This window comes from Anomaloglossus baeobatrachus, chromosome 12 (genome assembly GCF_048569485.1).
Source record: "Anomaloglossus baeobatrachus isolate aAnoBae1 chromosome 12, aAnoBae1.hap1, whole genome shotgun sequence".
Taxonomy (NCBI): domain Eukaryota; kingdom Metazoa; phylum Chordata; class Amphibia; order Anura; family Aromobatidae; genus Anomaloglossus; species Anomaloglossus baeobatrachus.
This window is the reverse complement of record NC_134364.1, coordinates 142,208,931-142,227,364: the sequence shown is the minus strand read 5'-3', so window position 1 is coordinate 142,227,364 and position 18,434 is coordinate 142,208,931. Positions and strand designations below refer to the sequence as shown.

At 48.8% G+C, this 18,434-nt stretch overlaps 1 protein-coding gene across 1 annotated transcript in view; it reads left to right on the top strand.

The window, feature by feature from the left end:
- The window catches only part of IGSF8 (immunoglobulin superfamily member 8), a 32,255-nt gene that overhangs the window by 12,910 nt on the left and 911 nt on the right, over positions 1–18,434 (top strand). The window contains exons 2-5 of the mRNA XM_075330696.1: positions 9,228–9,602; positions 15,859–16,314; positions 17,121–17,543; positions 17,910–18,320. Coding sequence (XP_075186811.1) covers positions 9,228–9,602; positions 15,859–16,314; positions 17,121–17,543; positions 17,910–18,320 — 1,665 coding nt within the window. The remainder of the gene's footprint in view (positions 1–9,227; positions 9,603–15,858; positions 16,315–17,120; positions 17,544–17,909; positions 18,321–18,434) is intronic.

The window sequence follows — 18,434 nt, the reverse complement described above, 5'->3', positions numbered from 1 at the left end:
CCCGCCCCCCTGTGTATCATGTACCCCCGCTCCCCCCTCTGTGTATAATGGATTCCCCTTCCCACCCTCCTCAGTGTATAATGGACCCCCCCTCCCACCCTCATCATTGTATAATGGACCCCCTCCCACCCTCCTCAGTGTATAATAGACCCCCTTCCACCCTCCTCAGTGTATAATGGACCCCCTTCCACCCTCCTCAGTGTATAATGGACCCCCTCCCACCCTCCTCAGTGTATAATAGACCCCCTTCCACCCTCCTCAGTGTATAATGGACCCCCTTCCACCCTCCTCAGTGTATAATGGACCCCCTCCCACCCTCCTCAGTGTATAATAGACCCCCTTCCACCCTCCTCAGTGTATAATGGACCCCCTTCCACCCTCCTCAGTGTATAATGGACCCCCTCCCACCCTCCTCAGTGTATAATAGACCCCCTTCCACCCTCCTCAGTGTATAATGGACCCCCTTCCACCCTCCTCAGTGTATAATGGACCCCCTTCCACCCTCCTCAGTGTATAATGGACCCCCTTCCACCCTCCTCAGTGTATAATGGACCCCCTTCCACCCTCCTCAGTGTATAATGGACCCCCTTCCACCCTCCTCAGTGTATAATGGACCCCCCTTCCACCCTCCTCAGTGTATAATGGACCCCCCTTCCACCCTCCTCAGTGTATAATGGACCCCCCTTCCACCCTCCTCAGTGTATAATGGACCCCCCTTCCACCCTCCTCAGTGTATAATGGACCCCCCTTCCACCCTCCTCAGTGTATAATGGACCCCCCTTCCACCCTCCTCAGTGTATAATGGACCCCCCTTCCACCCTCCTCAGTGTATAATGGACCCCCCTTCCACCCTCCTCAGTGTATAATGGACCCCCCTTCCACCCTCCTCAGTGTATAATGGACCCCCCCCCTTCCACCCTCCTCAGTGTATAATGGACCCCCCTCCCCCCCTCCTCAGTGTATAATGGACCCCCCCTCCCCCCCTCCTCAGTGTTGTTGTACAGCAGGTACAACACTGTTAAAGATGCTGACGTGGGTTCTAATGCTCACCGTTCCTTACCGCCGGGATCCTGTCCTGTCAGTCCCGCAGGAGTCCTTGCCTGTGTAGCCGCTAGTACGATTCAAAGACACGTGCAGCGCAGAGCCGTTGGACCAGCTGCGGACAGCGACTCCTCCTCCAAACCGGATGGTCCCGTGATCCCGGTGACAGTGTAGAACCAGCCCTGTATTGCAGTCCCAGTGGTGATAGCAACCTCCTAATTTGGCTGCAGCAGCCCTTTTATACTACTTAGTTCTTTTTACAGGATTGAAGAAGATGGCTGCTCTCTCATTGGTGGCAAGCTCAATCCAGCTGCATCATTTTCCTCTGAGCTATGTGTGGAGACACGGGGGTCAGTGGGTGGTCTCGTCCGCTGGCCCGGCCGCTTTTAGAAAGACAGCGTGGCTCAGGGCTCATCCCAACTGAACGCCGGCCTCCTTAACCGTGGGCGTAACACTACTCAGACAACACAGGGTGAGGGAACCACAATAATTAGACTTTATTGGATCCCCAAACAATTAACGGCACATAACCAGAAAAACACACAAATGTAACCGGCAACAGAGTCTCACCCTTCCGCTGGCTCACCAGGGATTAGAATGTCCATGCCTCACAGGTTCCAAGCTGTCTGAGGTCTGCAAAGTCTGTAACAGGTGACTGAACTGTCCCAACCTGAGTGTCCTCCTTAGGTAGTCCTGGGTTGATGATAAAATCCTGGCAGCCGGAGTCGAAATCCCTAGGCTGTGGATATGGTCTCCAACCGGGTCCGGAGTCCCTAGATTGAAGCCATAAGATATCCTGATCCTCTAGTCAGCTCCAAAGAGCTTAGACTGGATCCATCAGCATCCATCAACAACAACTGGTGGCTTAAAGAAGTCCTTTTTATAGCCACAACCTTCCACTTGGATACACTGCGTCCTCATCGATTGGTTGGACAAGATTGCTTCTCCCATTGGAGGAATTTCAAGCTGCATGGACAATGTTCATTTAAATGATGTGCATAGAAAGACTGAGGGTGTACATGTAAACTGGGAGTCACCGACTAGACAATGGCTACTAAGGTAATTACATTATCAACACACAACTACAATACAATGGTTACTGGAAATGTCTGGAGAACAATACGTCTAGCTTTCAGTGGCCAACACAATTACATTGAGTCAACAAGAGTCTTGTAAAAACAATGAGGGACTTCTCCCCCATCTATAGACAATCTATCATGCTGTCTGGCTGGATTTTAAGAAACTTTAACCCATGAGAGTCCATGTCGTCACATTCCTCCCCCATCTTAATATTAGCCAGACATGATAGGCTTCCGATCATCCTTCTCCTCTTGACGGCATTGTCCTTTTTAATGGTGAGGTCAGCAACAGAGGCTTGCATCTATACACCTCCCCCTGATTACCTCCCCCAAGTTGAGCAGCCATATTGTGGGCAAGCACTAAGGTGGGGTCCATGAGTTGGGCCTGCACAAATCTCCCACTATCAATCCTCCCCCAGTCAATAGCCACAGCGTGGTTAGGCTTACTCATGGTTCTTGGCTCAGAAGTCGATGATGGAGACCGGGAATGCAAACAATCCCTGGAAAAGATGTTAGAAAGATCCACATCAGGGTCCTGCTTGGCTTGGAGGTGGGTGATGGCTTCTTCAAACTGACTGGCTAGTCCTTGTCCTAGGTCATTCTCCAAAATGACTGGTGTGAGCAGGTAATTCACAAGCCCCACTTTCACTTCCCTTTGAGTGGTATCCGAAACAACAGGCTTGGTGGGGCCATCTATGAACCTCACTTCAACTTCCTCCTGGCTAGTCCCTGAAACAACAGGTGTGGGGAGGCTGTCCATAAACTCCATATGGACCTCTTCCTGGTCAGACCCCAAAATAACTGGTGTGGGGACGGTGTCCATAAGCTCCACATCAGCCTTGCTCTGGTCAGTCTCCACAATGTCAGGAATGGGGAGGCTGTTCACAATCCCCACATCAATCACTTCCTGGATGGTCCCCAAAATACCAGGTGTGGGGAGGCTATCCACAAGCTCCACCTCGACCTCTCCCTGGTCGGTTTTTAGGTCCAACTGCACACATGCCAGAGGGACGTCTGAGCGCTGGCCCTCAGCCAGGGAGATGGATAATTGGGAATCTTGTACAAGGTCTTCTGGAGAAACAATAACTGGGCTTACCAGAGTGATGGAAGATCCAATGTCTCGAAGTCCCTGAGCCTGTATATCACCGACCTTGACCGTCTGGATGTGGGGATGGAGGTTGGCTGGTGTACGGTGTCCGGCCTGCCGTAGGGTGTGGACTGGATAAACCACTTCCTCAACTATTGGTGTTTCTTGGGAGTAGCATTCCTCAGGTCTCGTTGGTTCATCTCGGTATATGTTGACTGGTTGGAGTAGCAGACAGGCTCCAGGCATGCGGCCTCGGTTTTGGAGACAATCTTTATCTATATGTCCATTGCGCCCACATGTAAAACAGCGCCATAGATTGGGCGAGTCACAGGCCCTGTTTGTAGTACTTTGTTTTGGCGCAGCTTCTGCTGGGTAGCGGGACCATCCTTCTTGACCGGCTGGTGTTAGCAGTACTGCAGCTGGAATCCCATAAATATATTCCAGAACATAAGCCCTCTCTTCTCTTGAGGATCTAGGCCCCAATGCATCCAACAACGCTGTGGCTTGGGCCATTTTGGACAAAGTTGATTCCCAATTGTCACTAGATCCATGATGTGGCACATAGTTTAAATCCTCTGGGTCAATATCGGCGGGATCCTCATCGTCCTCTGCATCGTTCTGGGCATCCCAACGGACTAATTTCCGGATCAAGTCCGACCGAGTCTCAGCGCTCCAGCAGACAATCTCTCGCCTCCGGCACAGATCCTGCAGCATCCATTTACTGCAGCGGTCGTAACTCCTCTCTTGTCCTTGTCCCATGGCTGAGCTGGTGGGGTTGGACATGACAGCGTCCGAAACCTGAATGCCTCCCCTATGGCCTGCTGGGTATGCTTATGTGCCTCCCTGGTTGTTGAGCCCTGGACGGTGTCCGAAAACACCAGTCCACTGCAGCTCCCCTGGGTAAACCAGGCTGAGTAGTATCCCACCGCTGCCACCAATTGTGGAGACACGGGGGTCAGTGGGTGCTCTCGTCCGCTGGCCCGGCCGCCTTTAGAAAGACAGCGTGGCTCAGGGCTCATCCCAACTGAATGCCGGCCTCCTTAACCGTGGGCGTAACACTACTCAGACAACACAGGGTGAGGGAACCACAATAATTAGACTTTATTGGATCCCCAAACAATTAACAGCACATAACACATAATCAGCAAAACACACAAATGTAACAGGCAACAGAGTCTCACCCTTCCGCTGGCTCACCAGGGATTTAGAATGTCCATGCCTCACAGGTTCCAAGCTGTCTGAGGTCTGCAAAGTCTGTAACAGGTGACTGAACTGTCCCAACCTGAGTGTCCTCCTTAGGTAGTCCTGGGTTGATGATAAAATCCTGGCAGCCGGAGTCGAAATCCCTAGGCTGTGGATATGGTCTCCAACCGGGTCCGGAGTCCCTAGATTGAAGCCATAAGATATCCTGATCCTCTAGTCTGCTCCAAAGAGCTTAGACTGGATCCATCAGCATCCATCAACAACAACTGGTGGCTTAAAGAAGTCCTTTTTATAGCCACAACCTTCCACTTGGATACACTCCGTCCTCATCGATTGGTTGGACAAGATTGCTTCTCCCATTGGAGGAATTTCAAGCTGCATGGACAATGTTCATTTAAATGATGTGCATAGAAAGACTGAGGGTGTACATGTAAACTGGGAGTCACCGACTAGACAATGGCTACTAAGGTAATTACATTATCAACACACAACTACAATACAATGGTTACTGGAAATGTCTGGAGAACAATACGTCTAGCTTTCAGTGGCCAACACAATTACATTGAGTCAACAAGAGTCTTGTAAAAACAATGAGGGACTTCTCCCCCATCTATAGACAATCTATCATGCTGTCTGGCTGGATTTTAAGAAACTTTAACCCATGAGAGTCCATGTCGTCACACTATGTAACCAGAAGGGCTGAGGCAATCCACATTCCCACACAATAGGGCTCCAATCAGTCGGACATGAGACAATAGCTAAATTCTCTTGATTTAGGAAAAATACTTCTGGCCTAATTAAGTTCACTTTCAACACAAGTGGCTAGACACTGAGTCATCACATCCCCCTCCCCTTCTTAATTAGCCCAGGAAAACTGCTAGATCCCGTCAAGGGTCGCTGTTGACGCGGCGGATAGACATGATAGACCTCTGATCATTCCTGTCCCCTTCTCAGGATGTTCTGCTGGCATTTCTATCGTTGGGCTTCTTCTTGTGAGAGGCTACCATCAATACCTCTCCCTCTGATTTCCTTCCCTTGGTTGGGTAGCAGCACTGCGGACAAGCTCTAAGGTGGGCTCCGTGAGTTGGGCTTCCACACATTCCTTATGACCGCACCCAGTCAATAGCCAGAGTCTTGTTAGGGGTGTATTCATTATCGGCTCAGAGTGATGGAGGCTGGGGATGTGGGTTATCCGCTGAAGAGGTGGCAGAAGAATCCACATCAGGGTGCTGCTTGGCTTGGTTGCGGGTGATATATTAGACCAAAAGAAAAACTCCTAAAAGATAATTTTTTTTGACTATTAAAATACAGATGCTAAAATTCTGTGATATATTACACATCACTACAATTTAGACAAATGTCATGGGAGGTCAGGCGGGTACAGAAGAGGGGGCAAACAACTAGTGATTGGATGGTGAGGTATTGTCTATATCAGCTGAATAGATGGAATATTATTAAGTAATGGCTAGGCTAACAAGGGACTAGCTGTTCCCTCCCTTACAACGGAGGTGCACCATACTTTTTTGGGTGCCCCCCGTTCCTCGTTGGCTGCCCCTCCACTATACTTATAACCTGTTGTTGCCTAAAGTAGGCACCCGTCACCAAGATATAAATAGAATAAAGTGCCAAATCGTCCCAGGTCAAATTATAACATAGAACGAGGTTTAATCAAAGAGCAATGATTGGTTGCAGGTGATGGCTTTGACAAACTTGCTGAACAATCCTTTTTCTAGGTCGTTCCCCAAAACAGGTGTGGAGAGGCTGCCCATGAGTTCTACTTCAACCTCTCCCTGGTCGGTTCCCCAGTCCAACTACACACATGCCAGAGGGATGTCAGAGCGCTGGCCACCAGCCAGGGAGGGGGTAACTTGGCAGCCTGGTAAAGGGTATTCTGGAGGAACAATATTTGAGCTAGGGTGATGGAAGACTCAGTATTTCGAGGTCCCTGAGCCTGTATGTTACCGACCTTGACAGGCTGGATGTGGCAGTGGAGGTTGGCTGGGGTAGGTTGTCGGAGCGGGAAGATTACTTTGTCCACTGCTAGTGTATCCTGGTGGTATCATCCCTCATATTTTAAAGGCTCTCCACTGCAGACGCTGTCAGGTGGGCTCCAGGCATAGGGCTTTGGAGATAATCTTTGTCCATAGGTCCAGGGAGCCGGCATGTATAACAGCCCGTGGATTAGGTAAGTCATAGGCCCTGTTTGTAAACCTTTATCCTGGTGAGGCTTTTGCTGGGTAGTGGGGTAGTCCTTTTCGAGTAGCTGGTAGTAGGTGAACTGCAACTCCCAAAACTGATTCCAGAACACAAGCCCTTTCCTTGCTTGAGGCTTCGGGTCCAATTATGGCCAACACTTTCTGAATTCTGGCTGCTTAAGATTGGTTTGTTGATTGCAGACTGCCATGGGATCCTTGATCTGGCCTGCAATTTACTTCTTTTGTGTCAGCCTCGTCAAGGTCTTTGTTGTCCTCTACGACGTTCTGGGCATCCCAACAGACCAATTCCTGAATTAAATCTGACTGGGTGTCCTTGGCCCAGTATTCAATCTGTCGAATCTGGTACAGCTCTTGTAGTAGCTGTTTACTGCTGAGGCTGTATGTCCACTCCAGTCCTCTTCTCAAGGCCGAGATGGTGGAATTGAATAAGGCGGTGTCCAAACACCTGTACGCCTCACCTATAGCCTGCTGGTTATGTCTATATGCCTATCTGGTTGTGGAGCCCATGGATGATGTCTACGAAGACCAGTCCCATACAGCTCCCCCAGATTAGGTGGACTGAGTAGTGTCCCGCTTCTGCCAGCAGTTGTGGAGACACTAGGGTCAGTGTTTGCTCTCGTCCTTTGGCCTGGCTTTCTTTATAAAGACTGCACGGACCAGGGCTCATCCCACTGAATGCTTGCACTCCTCAGACAACACAGGGTGAGTGAACCACACATTAGTAAGACTTTATTGGTTCACAATCAGGCAAATACATATACTGTAGTAAATTTCTCGCAAGAACATAAGATGGTTCAAGCAAGAGTCTCACCCTTCCACTGGCCAGCCATGGATTAGAATGCTTGCGACTTCAGGACTTCCAGGGCCAACTATCCCAGCCAGCAGCAACACGCTTTTGGCGGGCAGCCACTTAGAGTATGTACCCCCACCTCCTTAGTGTATAATGCATTCCCTCAGTGTATAATGTACCCTTCCAGTGTAGAATGTACCCCCGGCCTGATCGCAATGTTTAATATATCCCCTTCTGCAGTGTATTATGTTCCCCTGGCCCTCTTCCTCAGTGTATAATGTCCCCCCTCCTCAGTTAATAATCTATAGCCTCCCACCCTTCTCAGTGTATAATGTACCCCCCACTGCAGTGTATAATCTCCCTCTCCTCTCAGGGTATAATGTACCCTAGCCTCCACCGCCTTGTTCAATATTATCCTCAGTGTATAATGTACCCCTATCTATAATGAATGCCTTTTCCCCTCAGTGTATAATGTCCCCCAGCGTTTAATGTATTCCCACCCCCACAGCAGTGTATAATATATCCGCCCTCCGTGTATAATGTACCACTGCCCCATCGCAGTGTATAATATACCCATCCCTCAGTGAATAATGTACCACCACCCTCCTTATCTAATGTATTTCCTCGTTCTTATTATCCCATGTTCCTCCTCCTCGTTATTCTCATGTACCTCACTCCTCCTTGTTATCTCAAGATCCTCCTCATTGTTGTCTCATGTATGGTTTTGTCCTTCTTGTCATGTCTCTCTTCCTCCTTGTTATCTCATGTTCTTCCCTCTCCTAGTTGTTCTCATATACCTCTTCCTCCTTGTTATCTCATGAACTTCCTAATTGTTAACTCTTAATCCTTCTTCTCGTTGTTCTATATGTTCTTCGTTATCTCATCTACTCTTCCTCATTTTTATTTCATATGCCTCCTCGCTCTTTTTCCTCCACTTTCTCCTTGTTATGTCATGTTCCTCCTCGTTCTCATGTACATCTTCCTTTTCATTATATCATGTCCTCCTTCCTCCTTGATATCTCATGTACCTTCTCTTCCTTCAAGTTATCTCATGATCCTCCTCCTCCTCCTTTAATCTCATGTACTTCATCTTTTTGTCATGTCCCTCCTCCTCCTAATTATCTTATGTTCCTCCTCCTCATTGTTTCCTGTTCCTACTCTTCCTTCTCCTTATCTCATGATCCTCCTCCTTGTTATCTCATGATCCTCCTCCTTGTTATCTCATGATCCTCCTCATCTCATGATCCCCCTGTTGTTCTCATGTATCTTCTCTTCTTCCTCGTAATCTCATGTACAGTTCCTCCACGTTTTTATCTCATTTAACTCCTCTTTATCGCATATTCCTCCCCCTCATTGTTGTCTCATGTATCTAATCGTTCTCATGTACCTTCTCCTTCATGTTGTTCTCATGTACCTCGTCGTTTACCCATGTTTTTCCTACTCATTGTACCATATTCTTCCACCTCGTTACCACATTTTCCTCTTACACCTCATTATCTCATGTACCTTCTCCTTTTCTTTCATGTACCTCATGCTCTTCTTCATCCTGTCTCATGTTCCTTGTCATTATGTTCCTCCTCCTGGTTGCCTCATTTACGTCTTCCTCCTCGTTATGTCATGCTCTTTTTACTTCTCCATGTTATTGCATGTTCCTCCTCCTCCTCCTCGTTATCTCATTTTCCTCCACATAGTTGTTATCTCATGTTTCTCCTCAGTCTAGGGATGCCTTATATACCCCCTGCGTAGTCAGATTATGTGGTTTCCCTGTGATTGTTATCATACTGATGGTCTCCTTTCATCCTTTCTTCTAGGCCTGGGTGTTCCCCGGGAAGTGAAGGTTCCAGGGGGCCCTCTGTACCGTGTAGAGGGTACATCAGTCTCCATCCCTTGTAATGTCAGTGGGTACGAGGGTCCGTCTGTCCAGAATTTTGAGTGGTTTGTGTACCGACCCGGGGCTCCTGATATCTCCATTGCAATCGCCAGCACCAAGGACCCCGACTTCTCATATGCTGTGTTCTCCCCTCGAGTAAGCAGTGGCGATATTTCCATCCATCGTGTTAGTGGAGACAGTGTGGAGCTCCGCATCCAGCGCCTCCGCAGTGAGGATGCCGGCATCTACGAGTGCTACACCCCCACCACAGATGCCCGCTACTTTGGGAGCTACAGCGACAAGATCACCATGAAAGGTACTTCCTCTGTGTGGTCACATGACCTTGCGGGGTGAAGTCTAACACTTACTACAGAGGGTTCGTAATTTTCATAATGTGGTTTATGGGTATGTGTAGGACCATGAGCAAAAAAAAAAAAAAAAAGTTAAGCGTGCATAGGAATTTGCAAGGGGCGGGAATATGGGGGTATCCCTGGCATTAGCAAGAAAGGGGGGTGAGGGATGGAGAGGGAGTATATCGGAAGGAGGTATATGGAGCTCTCCAAGGCAGGGCTGTGGAGTCGGAGTCGCGGAGTCGGAGTCGGAGCTCATTTTGGTGGAGTCGGTATAAAATGCACCGACTCCGACTCCTAAAATATATAATAAATTGGGGACAGGAGTGCAATGCAGAATGTGCTGAATATTTTACTAAATAATATTTAGTATAATGCTTATATTTAAGTGAAAAATGTATTGTAGTACAATGTGAACATCAGACATTTAATTGTTTTTATGATACAATAATCAAGATATTTGGATAGAACATAAAATATATTTATTGGAATACAACTTTAGAACACAAAAAACTGTAATAAATTGTAAATATGTAATACACTATGTAATATACAGTAGATTACATATATATCTTGTGTGTGTATATACACTGTATATACATATATATATATATACAGTGTATATACACACACAAGATATATATGTAATCTACTGTATATTACATAGTGTATTACATATTTACAATTTATTACAGTTTTTTGTGTTCTAAAGTTGTATTCCAATAAATATATTTTATGTTCTATCCAAATATCTTGATTATTGTATCATAAAAATTATTAAATGTCTGATGTTCACATACACATATTCATGTACTACAATAAATTTTTCACCTAACTATAAGCAATATATGTCTGAGTCTGAGTCTGAGTCTGAGTCTGAGTCTGAGTCTGAGTCTGAGTCTGAGTCTGAGTCTGAGTCTGAGTCTGAGTCTGAGTCTGAGTCTGAGTCTGAGTCTGAGTCTGAGTCTGAGTCTGAGTCTGAGTCTGAGTCTGAGTCTGAGTCTGAGTCTGAGTCTGAGTCTGAGTCTGAGTCTGTGCAAGAGAATTTGAGGAGTCTGAGTCTGAGTCTGAGTCTGAGTCTGTGCAAGAGAATTTGAGGAGTCTGAGTCTGAGTCTGAGTCTGAGTCTGTGCAAGAGAATTTGAGGAGTCTGAGTCTGAGTCTGTGCAAGAGAATTTGAGGAGTCTGAGTCTGAGTCTGTGCAAGAGAATTTGAGGAGTCTGAGTCTGAGTCTGTGCAAGAGAATTTGAGGAGTCTGAGTCTGAGTCTGTGCAAGAGAATTTGAGGAGTCTGAGTCTGAGTCTGTGCAAGAGAATTTGAGGAGTCTGAGTCTGAGTCTGTGCAAGAGAATTTGAGGAGTCTGAGTCTGAGTCTGTGCAAGAGAATTTGAGGAGTCTGAGTCTGAGTCTGTGCAAGAGAATTTGAGGAGTCTGAGTCTGAGTCTGTGCAAGAGAATTTGAGGAGTCTGAGTCTGAGTCTGTGCAAGAGAATTTGAGGAGTCTGAGTCTGAGTCTGTGCAAGAGAATTTGAGGAGTCTGAGTCTGAGTCTGTGCAAGAGAATTTGAGGAGTCTGAGTCTGAGTCTGTGCAAGAGAATTTGAGGAGTCTGAGTCTGAGTCTGTGCAAGAGAATTTGAGGAGTCTGAGTCTGAGTCTGTGCAAGAGAATTTGAGGAGTCTGAGTCTGAGTCTGTGCAAGAGAATTTGAGGAGTCTGAGTCTGAGTCTGTGCAAGAGAATTTGAGGAGTCTGAGTCTGAGTCTGTGCAAGAGAATTTGAGGAGTCTGAGTCTGAGTCTGTGCAAGAGAATTTGAGGAGTCTGAGTCTGAGTCTGTGCAAGAGAATTTGAGGAGTCTGAGTCTGAGTCTGTGCAAGAGAATTTGAGGAGTCTGAGTCTGAGTCTGTGCAAGAGAATTTGAGGAGTCTGAGTCTGAGTCTGTGCAAGAGAATTTGAGGAGTCTGAGTCTGAGTCTGTGCAAGAGAATTTGAGGAGTCTGAGTCTGAGTCTGTGCAAGAGAATTTGAGGAGTCTGAGTCTGAGTCTGAGTCTGAGTCGGTGCAAGAGAATTTGAGGAGTCTGAGTCTGAGTCTGAGTCTGAGTCGGTGCAAGAGAATTTGAGGAGTCTGAGTCTGAGTCTGAGTCTGAGTCGGTGCAAGAGAATTTGAGGAGTCTGAGTCTGAGTCTGAGTCTGAGTCGGTGCAAGAGAATTTGAGGAGTCTGAGTCTGAGTCTGAGCCGGTGCAAGAGAATTTGAGGAGTCTGAGTCTGAGTCTGAGCCGGTGCAAGAGAATTTGAGGAGTCTGAGTCTGAGTCTGAGCCGGTGCAAGAGAATTTGAGGAGTCTGAGTCTGAGTCTGAGCCGGTGCAAGAGAATTTGAGGAGTCTGAGTCTGAGTCTGAGTCTGAGTCTGAGTCTGAGTCTGAGTCTGAGTCTGAGTCTGAGTCTGAGTCTGAGTCTGAGTCTGAGTCTGAGTCTGAGTCTGAGTCTGAGTCTGAGTCTGAGTCGGTGCAAGAGAATTTGAGGAGTCTGAGTCTGAGTCTGAGTCTGAGTCTGAGTCGGTGCAAGAGAATTTGAGGAGTCTGAGTCTGAGTCTGAGTCTGAGTCGGTGCAAGAGAATTTGAGGAGTCTGAGTCTGAGTCTGAGCCGGTGCAAGAGAATTTGAGGAGTCTGAGTCTGAGTCTGAGCCGGTGCAAGAGAATTTGAGGAGTCTGAGTCTGAGTCTGAGCCGGTGCAAGAGAATTTGAGGAGTCTGAGTCTGAGTCTGAGCCGGTGCAAGAGAATTTGAGGAGTCTGAGTCTGAGTCTGAGTCTGAGTCTGAGTCTGAGTCTGAGTCTGAGTCTGAGTCTGAGTCTGAGTCTGAGTCTGAGTCTGAGTCTGAGTCTGAGTCTGAGTCTGAGTCGGTGCAAGAGAATTTGAGGAGTCTGAGTCTGAGTCTGAGTCTGAGTCTGAGTCTGAGTCTGAGTCTGAGTCTGAGTCTGAGTCTGAGTCTGAGTCTGAGTCTGAGTCTGAGTCTGAGTCTGAGTCTGAGTCTGAGTCTGAGTCTGAGTCTGAGTCTGAGTCGGTGCAAGAGAATTTGAGGAGTCTGAGTCTGAGTCTGAGTCTGAGTCTGAGTCGGTGCAAGAGAATTTGAGGAGTCTGAGTCTGAGTCTGAGTCTGAGTCGGTGCAAGAGAATTTGAGGAGTCTGAGTCTGAGTCTGAGCCGGTGCAAGAGAATTTGAGGAGTCTGAGTCTGAGTCTGAGCCGGTGCAAGAGAATTTGAGGAGTCTGAGTCTGAGTCTGAGCCGGTGCAAGAGAATTTGAGGAGTCTGAGTCTGAGTCTGAGTCTGAGTCTGAGTCTGAGTCTGAGTCGGTGCAAGAGAATTTGAGGAGTCTGAGTCTGAGTCTGAGTCTGAGTCTGAGTCTGAGTCTGAGTCTGAGTCTGAGTCTGAGTCTGAGTCTGAGTCTGAGTCTGAGTCTGAGTCTGAGTCTGAGTCTGAGTCTGAGTCTGAGTCTGAGTCTGAGTCTGAGTCTGAGTCGGTGCAAGAGAATTTGAGGAGTCTGAGTCTGAGTCTGAGTCTGAGCCGGTGCAAGAGAATTTGAGGAGTCTGAGTCTGAGTCTGAGTCTGAGTCTGAGTCTGAGTCTGAGTCTGAGTCTGAGTCTGAGTCTGAGTCTGAGTCTGAGTCGGTGCAAGAGAATTTGAGGAGTCTGAGTCTGAGTCTGAGTCGGTGCAAGAGAATTTGAGGAGTCTGAGTCTGAGTCTGAGTCGGTGCAAGAGAATTTGAGGAGTCTGAGTCTGAGTCTGAGTCGGTGCAAGAGAATTTGAGGAGTCTGAGTCTGAGTCTGAGTCGGTGCAAGAGAATTTGAGGAGTCTGAGTCTGAGTCTGAGTCGGTGCAAGAGAATTTGAGGAGTCTGAGTCTGAGTCTGAGTCGGTGCAAGAGAATTTGAGGAGTCTGAGTCTGAGTCTGAGTCTGAGTCTGAGTCTGAGTCTGAGTCTGAGTCTGAGTCTGAGTCTGAGTCTGAGTCTGAGTCTGAGTCTGAGTCTGAGTCTGAGTCTGAGTCTGAGTCTGAGTCTGAGTCTGAGTCTGAGTCTGAGTCTGAGTCTGAGTCTGAGTCTGAGTCTGAGTCTGAGTCTGAGTCTGAGTCTGAGTCTGAGTCTGAGCCGGTGCAAGAGAATTTGAGGAGTCTGAGTCTGAGTCTGAGTCTGAGCCGGTGCAAGAGAATTTGAGGAGTCTGAGTCTGAGTCTGAGTCTGAGCCGGTGCAAGAGAATTTGAGGAGTCTGAGTCTGAGTCTGAGTCTGAGCCGGTGCAAGAGAATTTGAGGAGTCTGAGTCTGAGTCTGAGTCTGAGCCGGTGCAAGAGAATTTGAGGAGTCTGAGTCTGAGTCTGAGCCGGTGCAAGAGAATTTGAGGAGTCTGAGTCTGAGTCTGAGCCGGTGCAAGAGAATTTGAGGAGTCTGAGTCTGAGTCTGAGTCTGAGTCTGAGCCGGTGCAAGAGAATTTGAGGAGTCTGAGTCTGAGTCTGAGTCTGAGTCTGAGTCTGAGTCTGAGTCTGAGTCTGAGTCTGAGTCTGAGTCTGAGTCTGAGTCTGAGTCTGAGTCTGAGTCTGAGTCTGAGTCTGAGTCTGAGTCTGAGTCTGAGTCTGAGTCTGAGTCTGAGTCTGAGTCTGAGTCTGAGTCTGAGTCTGAGTCTGAGTCTGAGCCGGTGCAAGAGAATTTGAGGAGTCTGAGTCTGAGTCTGAGTCTGAGTCTGAGTCTGAGTCTGAGTCTGAGTCTGAGTCTGAGTCTGAGTCTGAGTCTGAGTCTGAGTCTGAGTCTGAGTCTGAGTCTGAGTCTGAGTCTGAGTCGGTGCAAGAGAATTTGAGGAGTCTGAGTCTGAGTCTGAGTCTGAGTCGGTGCAAGAGAATTTGAGGAGTCTGAGTCTGAGTCTGAGTCTGAGTCGGTGCAAGAGAATTTGAGGAGTCTGAGTCTGAGTCTGAGTCTGAGCCGGTGCAAGAGAATTTGAGGAGTCTGAGTCTGAGTCTGAGTCTGAGCCGGTGCAAGAGAATTTGAGGAGTCTGAGTCTGAGTCTGAGTCTGAGCCGGTGCAAGAGAATTTGAGGAGTCTGAGTCTGAGTCTGAGTCTGAGCCGGTGCAAGAGAATTTGAGGAGTCTGAGTCTGAGTCTGAGTCTGAGCCGGTGCAAGAGAATTTGAGGAGTCTGAGTCTGAGTCTGAGTCTGAGCCGGTGCAAGAGAATTTGAGGAGTCTGAGTCTGAGTCTGAGTCTGAGCCGGTGCAAGAGAATTTGAGGAGTCTGAGTCTGAGTCTGAGTCTGAGCCGGTGCAAGAGAATTTGAGGAGTCTGAGTCTGAGTCTGAGTCTGAGCCGGTGCAAGAGAATTTGAGGAGTCTGAGTCTGAGTCTGAGTCTGAGCCGGTGCAAGAGAATTTGAGGAGTCTGAGTCTGAGTCTGAGTCTGAGCCGGTGCAAGAGAATTTGAGGAGTCTGAGTCTGAGTCTGAGTCTGAGCCGGTGCAAGAGAATTTGAGGAGTCTGAGTCTGAGTCTGAGTCTGAGCCGGTGCAAGAGAATTTGAGGAGTCTGAGTCTGAGTCTGAGTCTGAGCCGGTGCAAGAGAATTTGAGGAGTCTGAGTCTGAGTCTGAGTCTGAGCCGGTGCAAGAGAATTTGAGGAGTCTGAGTCTGAGTCTGAGTCTGAGCCGGTGCAAGAGAATTTGAGGAGTCTGAGTCTGAGTCTGAGTCTGAGCCGGTGCAAGAGAATTTGAGGAGTCTGAGTCTGAGTCTGAGTCTGAGCCGGTGCAAGAGAATTTGAGGAGTCTGAGTCTGAGTCTGAGTCTGAGCCGGTGCAAGAGAATTTGAGGAGTCTGAGTCTGAGTCTGAGTCTGAGCCGGTGCAAGAGAATTTGAGGAGTCTGAGTCTGAGTCTGAGTCTGAGCCGGTGCAAGAGAATTTGAGGAGTCTGAGTCTGAGTCTGAGCCGGTGCAAGAGAATTTGAGGAGTCTGAGTCTGAGTCTGAGCCGGTGCAAGAGAATTTGAGGAGTCTGAGTCGGAGGTTTGGCTTACCGACTCCACAGCCCTGCTCCAAGGCAGTAGCAAGGAAAGGGGAGGGTATAGGAGGTGTTCATTATTGCATTAGGGGAATGGGAAGGAGTATAGGGAGGGGTCCAGGCAGCAGTGTCGGGAGGGGTGCTGGAGTGGTCCTTGGTCGTAGCAGTCAGTATTCTCCAGCAGTGGCCTCATATTTTGCTTCTTCATTTTGCAGTTATCCCGGACACCCTGCAGGTTTCGTCAGTGGGCTTCAGTCGGGGGCGCCTGTCCTCCCCTCCCCCTCTGCAGCTCCACCTGGTGGAGGGCCGTGAGCTGCACCTGTCCTGCCAGGCACTGACCGCCTCTCCTCTGCACACCCACCTCTCGGTGACCTTTGGGATGAGTGAACCTGGAACTCCAGTGGGACGGGAGACCCTGCAGGATATTATATCTGTGCAGTGGGATTTCAGCGTGAAGTTGGCCTCGTACACAGATCGCTACCTGAAGGAGGAAATTCGGGTGGAAAAATCCGATAACTCCACTTACAAGATGGTGATAGCCCGCCTGCGACCACAGGACACCGCCACCTACCATTGTACCACAGCGCAATGGATTCAGGACCCAGATGGTGGATGGCAGAAGATCACAGAGAAGAGAGCTGTCCTTGCCCAGGTGTTCGTGCAGACCATAGGTAGGAGAGGCATGAGGTCCAGCAGTGTCACCCTCCTCTAAAGGTACCGTCACACTTGGTAACGCTCCAACGATCCCACCAGCGATCTGACCTGGCAGGGATTGCTGGAGTGTCGCTACATGGTCGTTGGTGAGCTGTCAATCAGGCAGATTTCCACAGCGATCAGAGATCAGCCACCAGCGACCCGTGTAACGACGCTGTGCTTGGTAACCATAGTACACATCGTGTTACTAAGCAAAGCGCTTTGCTTATAGTTAACCGATGTGTACCTTGGCTTCTAGAAGCTGCAGACGCTGGTAACCAAGGTAAATATCGGGTAACCAAGCAAAGCGCTTTGCTTGGTTACCCGATTTTTACCTTGGTTACCAGCGTCCGCAGAAGCCGGCTCCCTGCACATTCAGATCGTTGGCTCCCGCTGTCAAACACAGCGATGTTTGCTTCACAGCGGGAGAGCAACGACCAAAAAATGGTCCAGGACATTGAGCAACGACCTCACAGCAGGGGCCAGGTCGTTGCTGGATGTCACACACAGCGACATCACTAGCAAGATCGCTGTTGCGTCACAAAAAACGTGACTCAGCAGCGATGTCGCTTAGTGAGACGTGGCCTTAAGACATTGTTCTCCATCCAACAACCCAGCTTATCAGATTGCGTGATGATGAGCTTCCCATACTCATGTAAAACCTGAAACTCAAAGCAGCAGGATCTCAGAGTTTACACTTTAGCTCCTGCCACTACAGGCGATCTCGTCACTCTTTGCTTAGGCTCTCATCACTCATCTCCTGTGTTTCTCTCTCTTTCTTTAGACTCTTTGCTGACTGTCTCGTCCTCTCCTCGGGAGCTCCGCCTGCAAACTGGGGACATGATGGAGATGTTCTGCAATGTGTCCATGCTGATACCTCCTACCCCAGACGTGCTCTTCTCAGTGGAGTGGCGGGTGCTGTCAGCTACAGATTCCCCTGGACAGCGGGTTTCTTCAATGGCAGCTGACGGATCGGTGCAGCTGGGAGAGCAGTACATGGGGGAAGACGTGGGAGTCAGACATATCTCTCTGGAGAAGATCTCCCCCTCCCCTGGATCCTACCGCCTGAGGATTTACTCTGCCCAGCCCAGCGATACTGGATCCTACAGCTGTCAGGTCACTGCCATTGTGTCCTACCCAAGGGGGAGACAAGAAGAGGTTTCCAAAAGGACATCACTAAGCCTGAGAGTGCTAATGAAACCACAGGGTGAGACACAGCGTGACGTACCCAACCACACACCGAAAACATGAGATCTTCATAATGAGACCCCTCATCAAAGACCCTGTAACAATATCACTCCTTATTTATGGTGGAGACCCTATAGCATCATCATCTTTCCTTACAGCCCTTTCTTACAGCAGAGAACCCATAGTGCAAGCCTCCTCTTATGGTAGAGAACCTGTAGCGCTAGACAACTCTTACGGCAGATTAACCCATAGCGCGATTCTCCTGTTAGAACAGAGAACACATAGCGCAGCTCTCCTGTTACGGGAGAGAACCTGAACCTCGACTCTCCTCTTATGGCAGAGAATCCATAGCTTGACATTCCTCATTCTCTTCTTCTTTCTATAGATATCACCGTGAGCGCCTCCGTCCTTCTGGACTCCTTCCCTATCTATCACGGTGACACGGCTGTCCTCCTTTGTAATATCACGTTGGATGTCTCTTTGCCATCTCTTCGTTCTGCGGTCAGCTGGTGGGTGGAACTTGCTGGGGAGGAACCACATGAACGATCGGGTCGGCTGCTGGCGTCTGTGAGCCGGCAGGGCGTGTCAGAGACAGGATCCCGCGTCTCTGGTGGAGAGCTGACCACAGATAAAGTGGGAGCCGAGCGCTATCGTTTGCGTCTGTACAACATCCAGGCCGAAGATGAGGGATCCTATCATTGTGCGGTTACCGCTTGGATGCAGTACCCCGATCACAGCTGGTACAACGCTGCCTCCTCCAAGTCCAACTCCATCAAACTCTACACGTATGCGCGAGGTATGTACACACCACGTGTGGGAAATAATGGGGGAATGGCAGGGACCAAAGGATCCATATTGTATTATCTGCTTTTGTGTTTGCTCTGAGTATTGCTCGAGGCTTCATCCAACT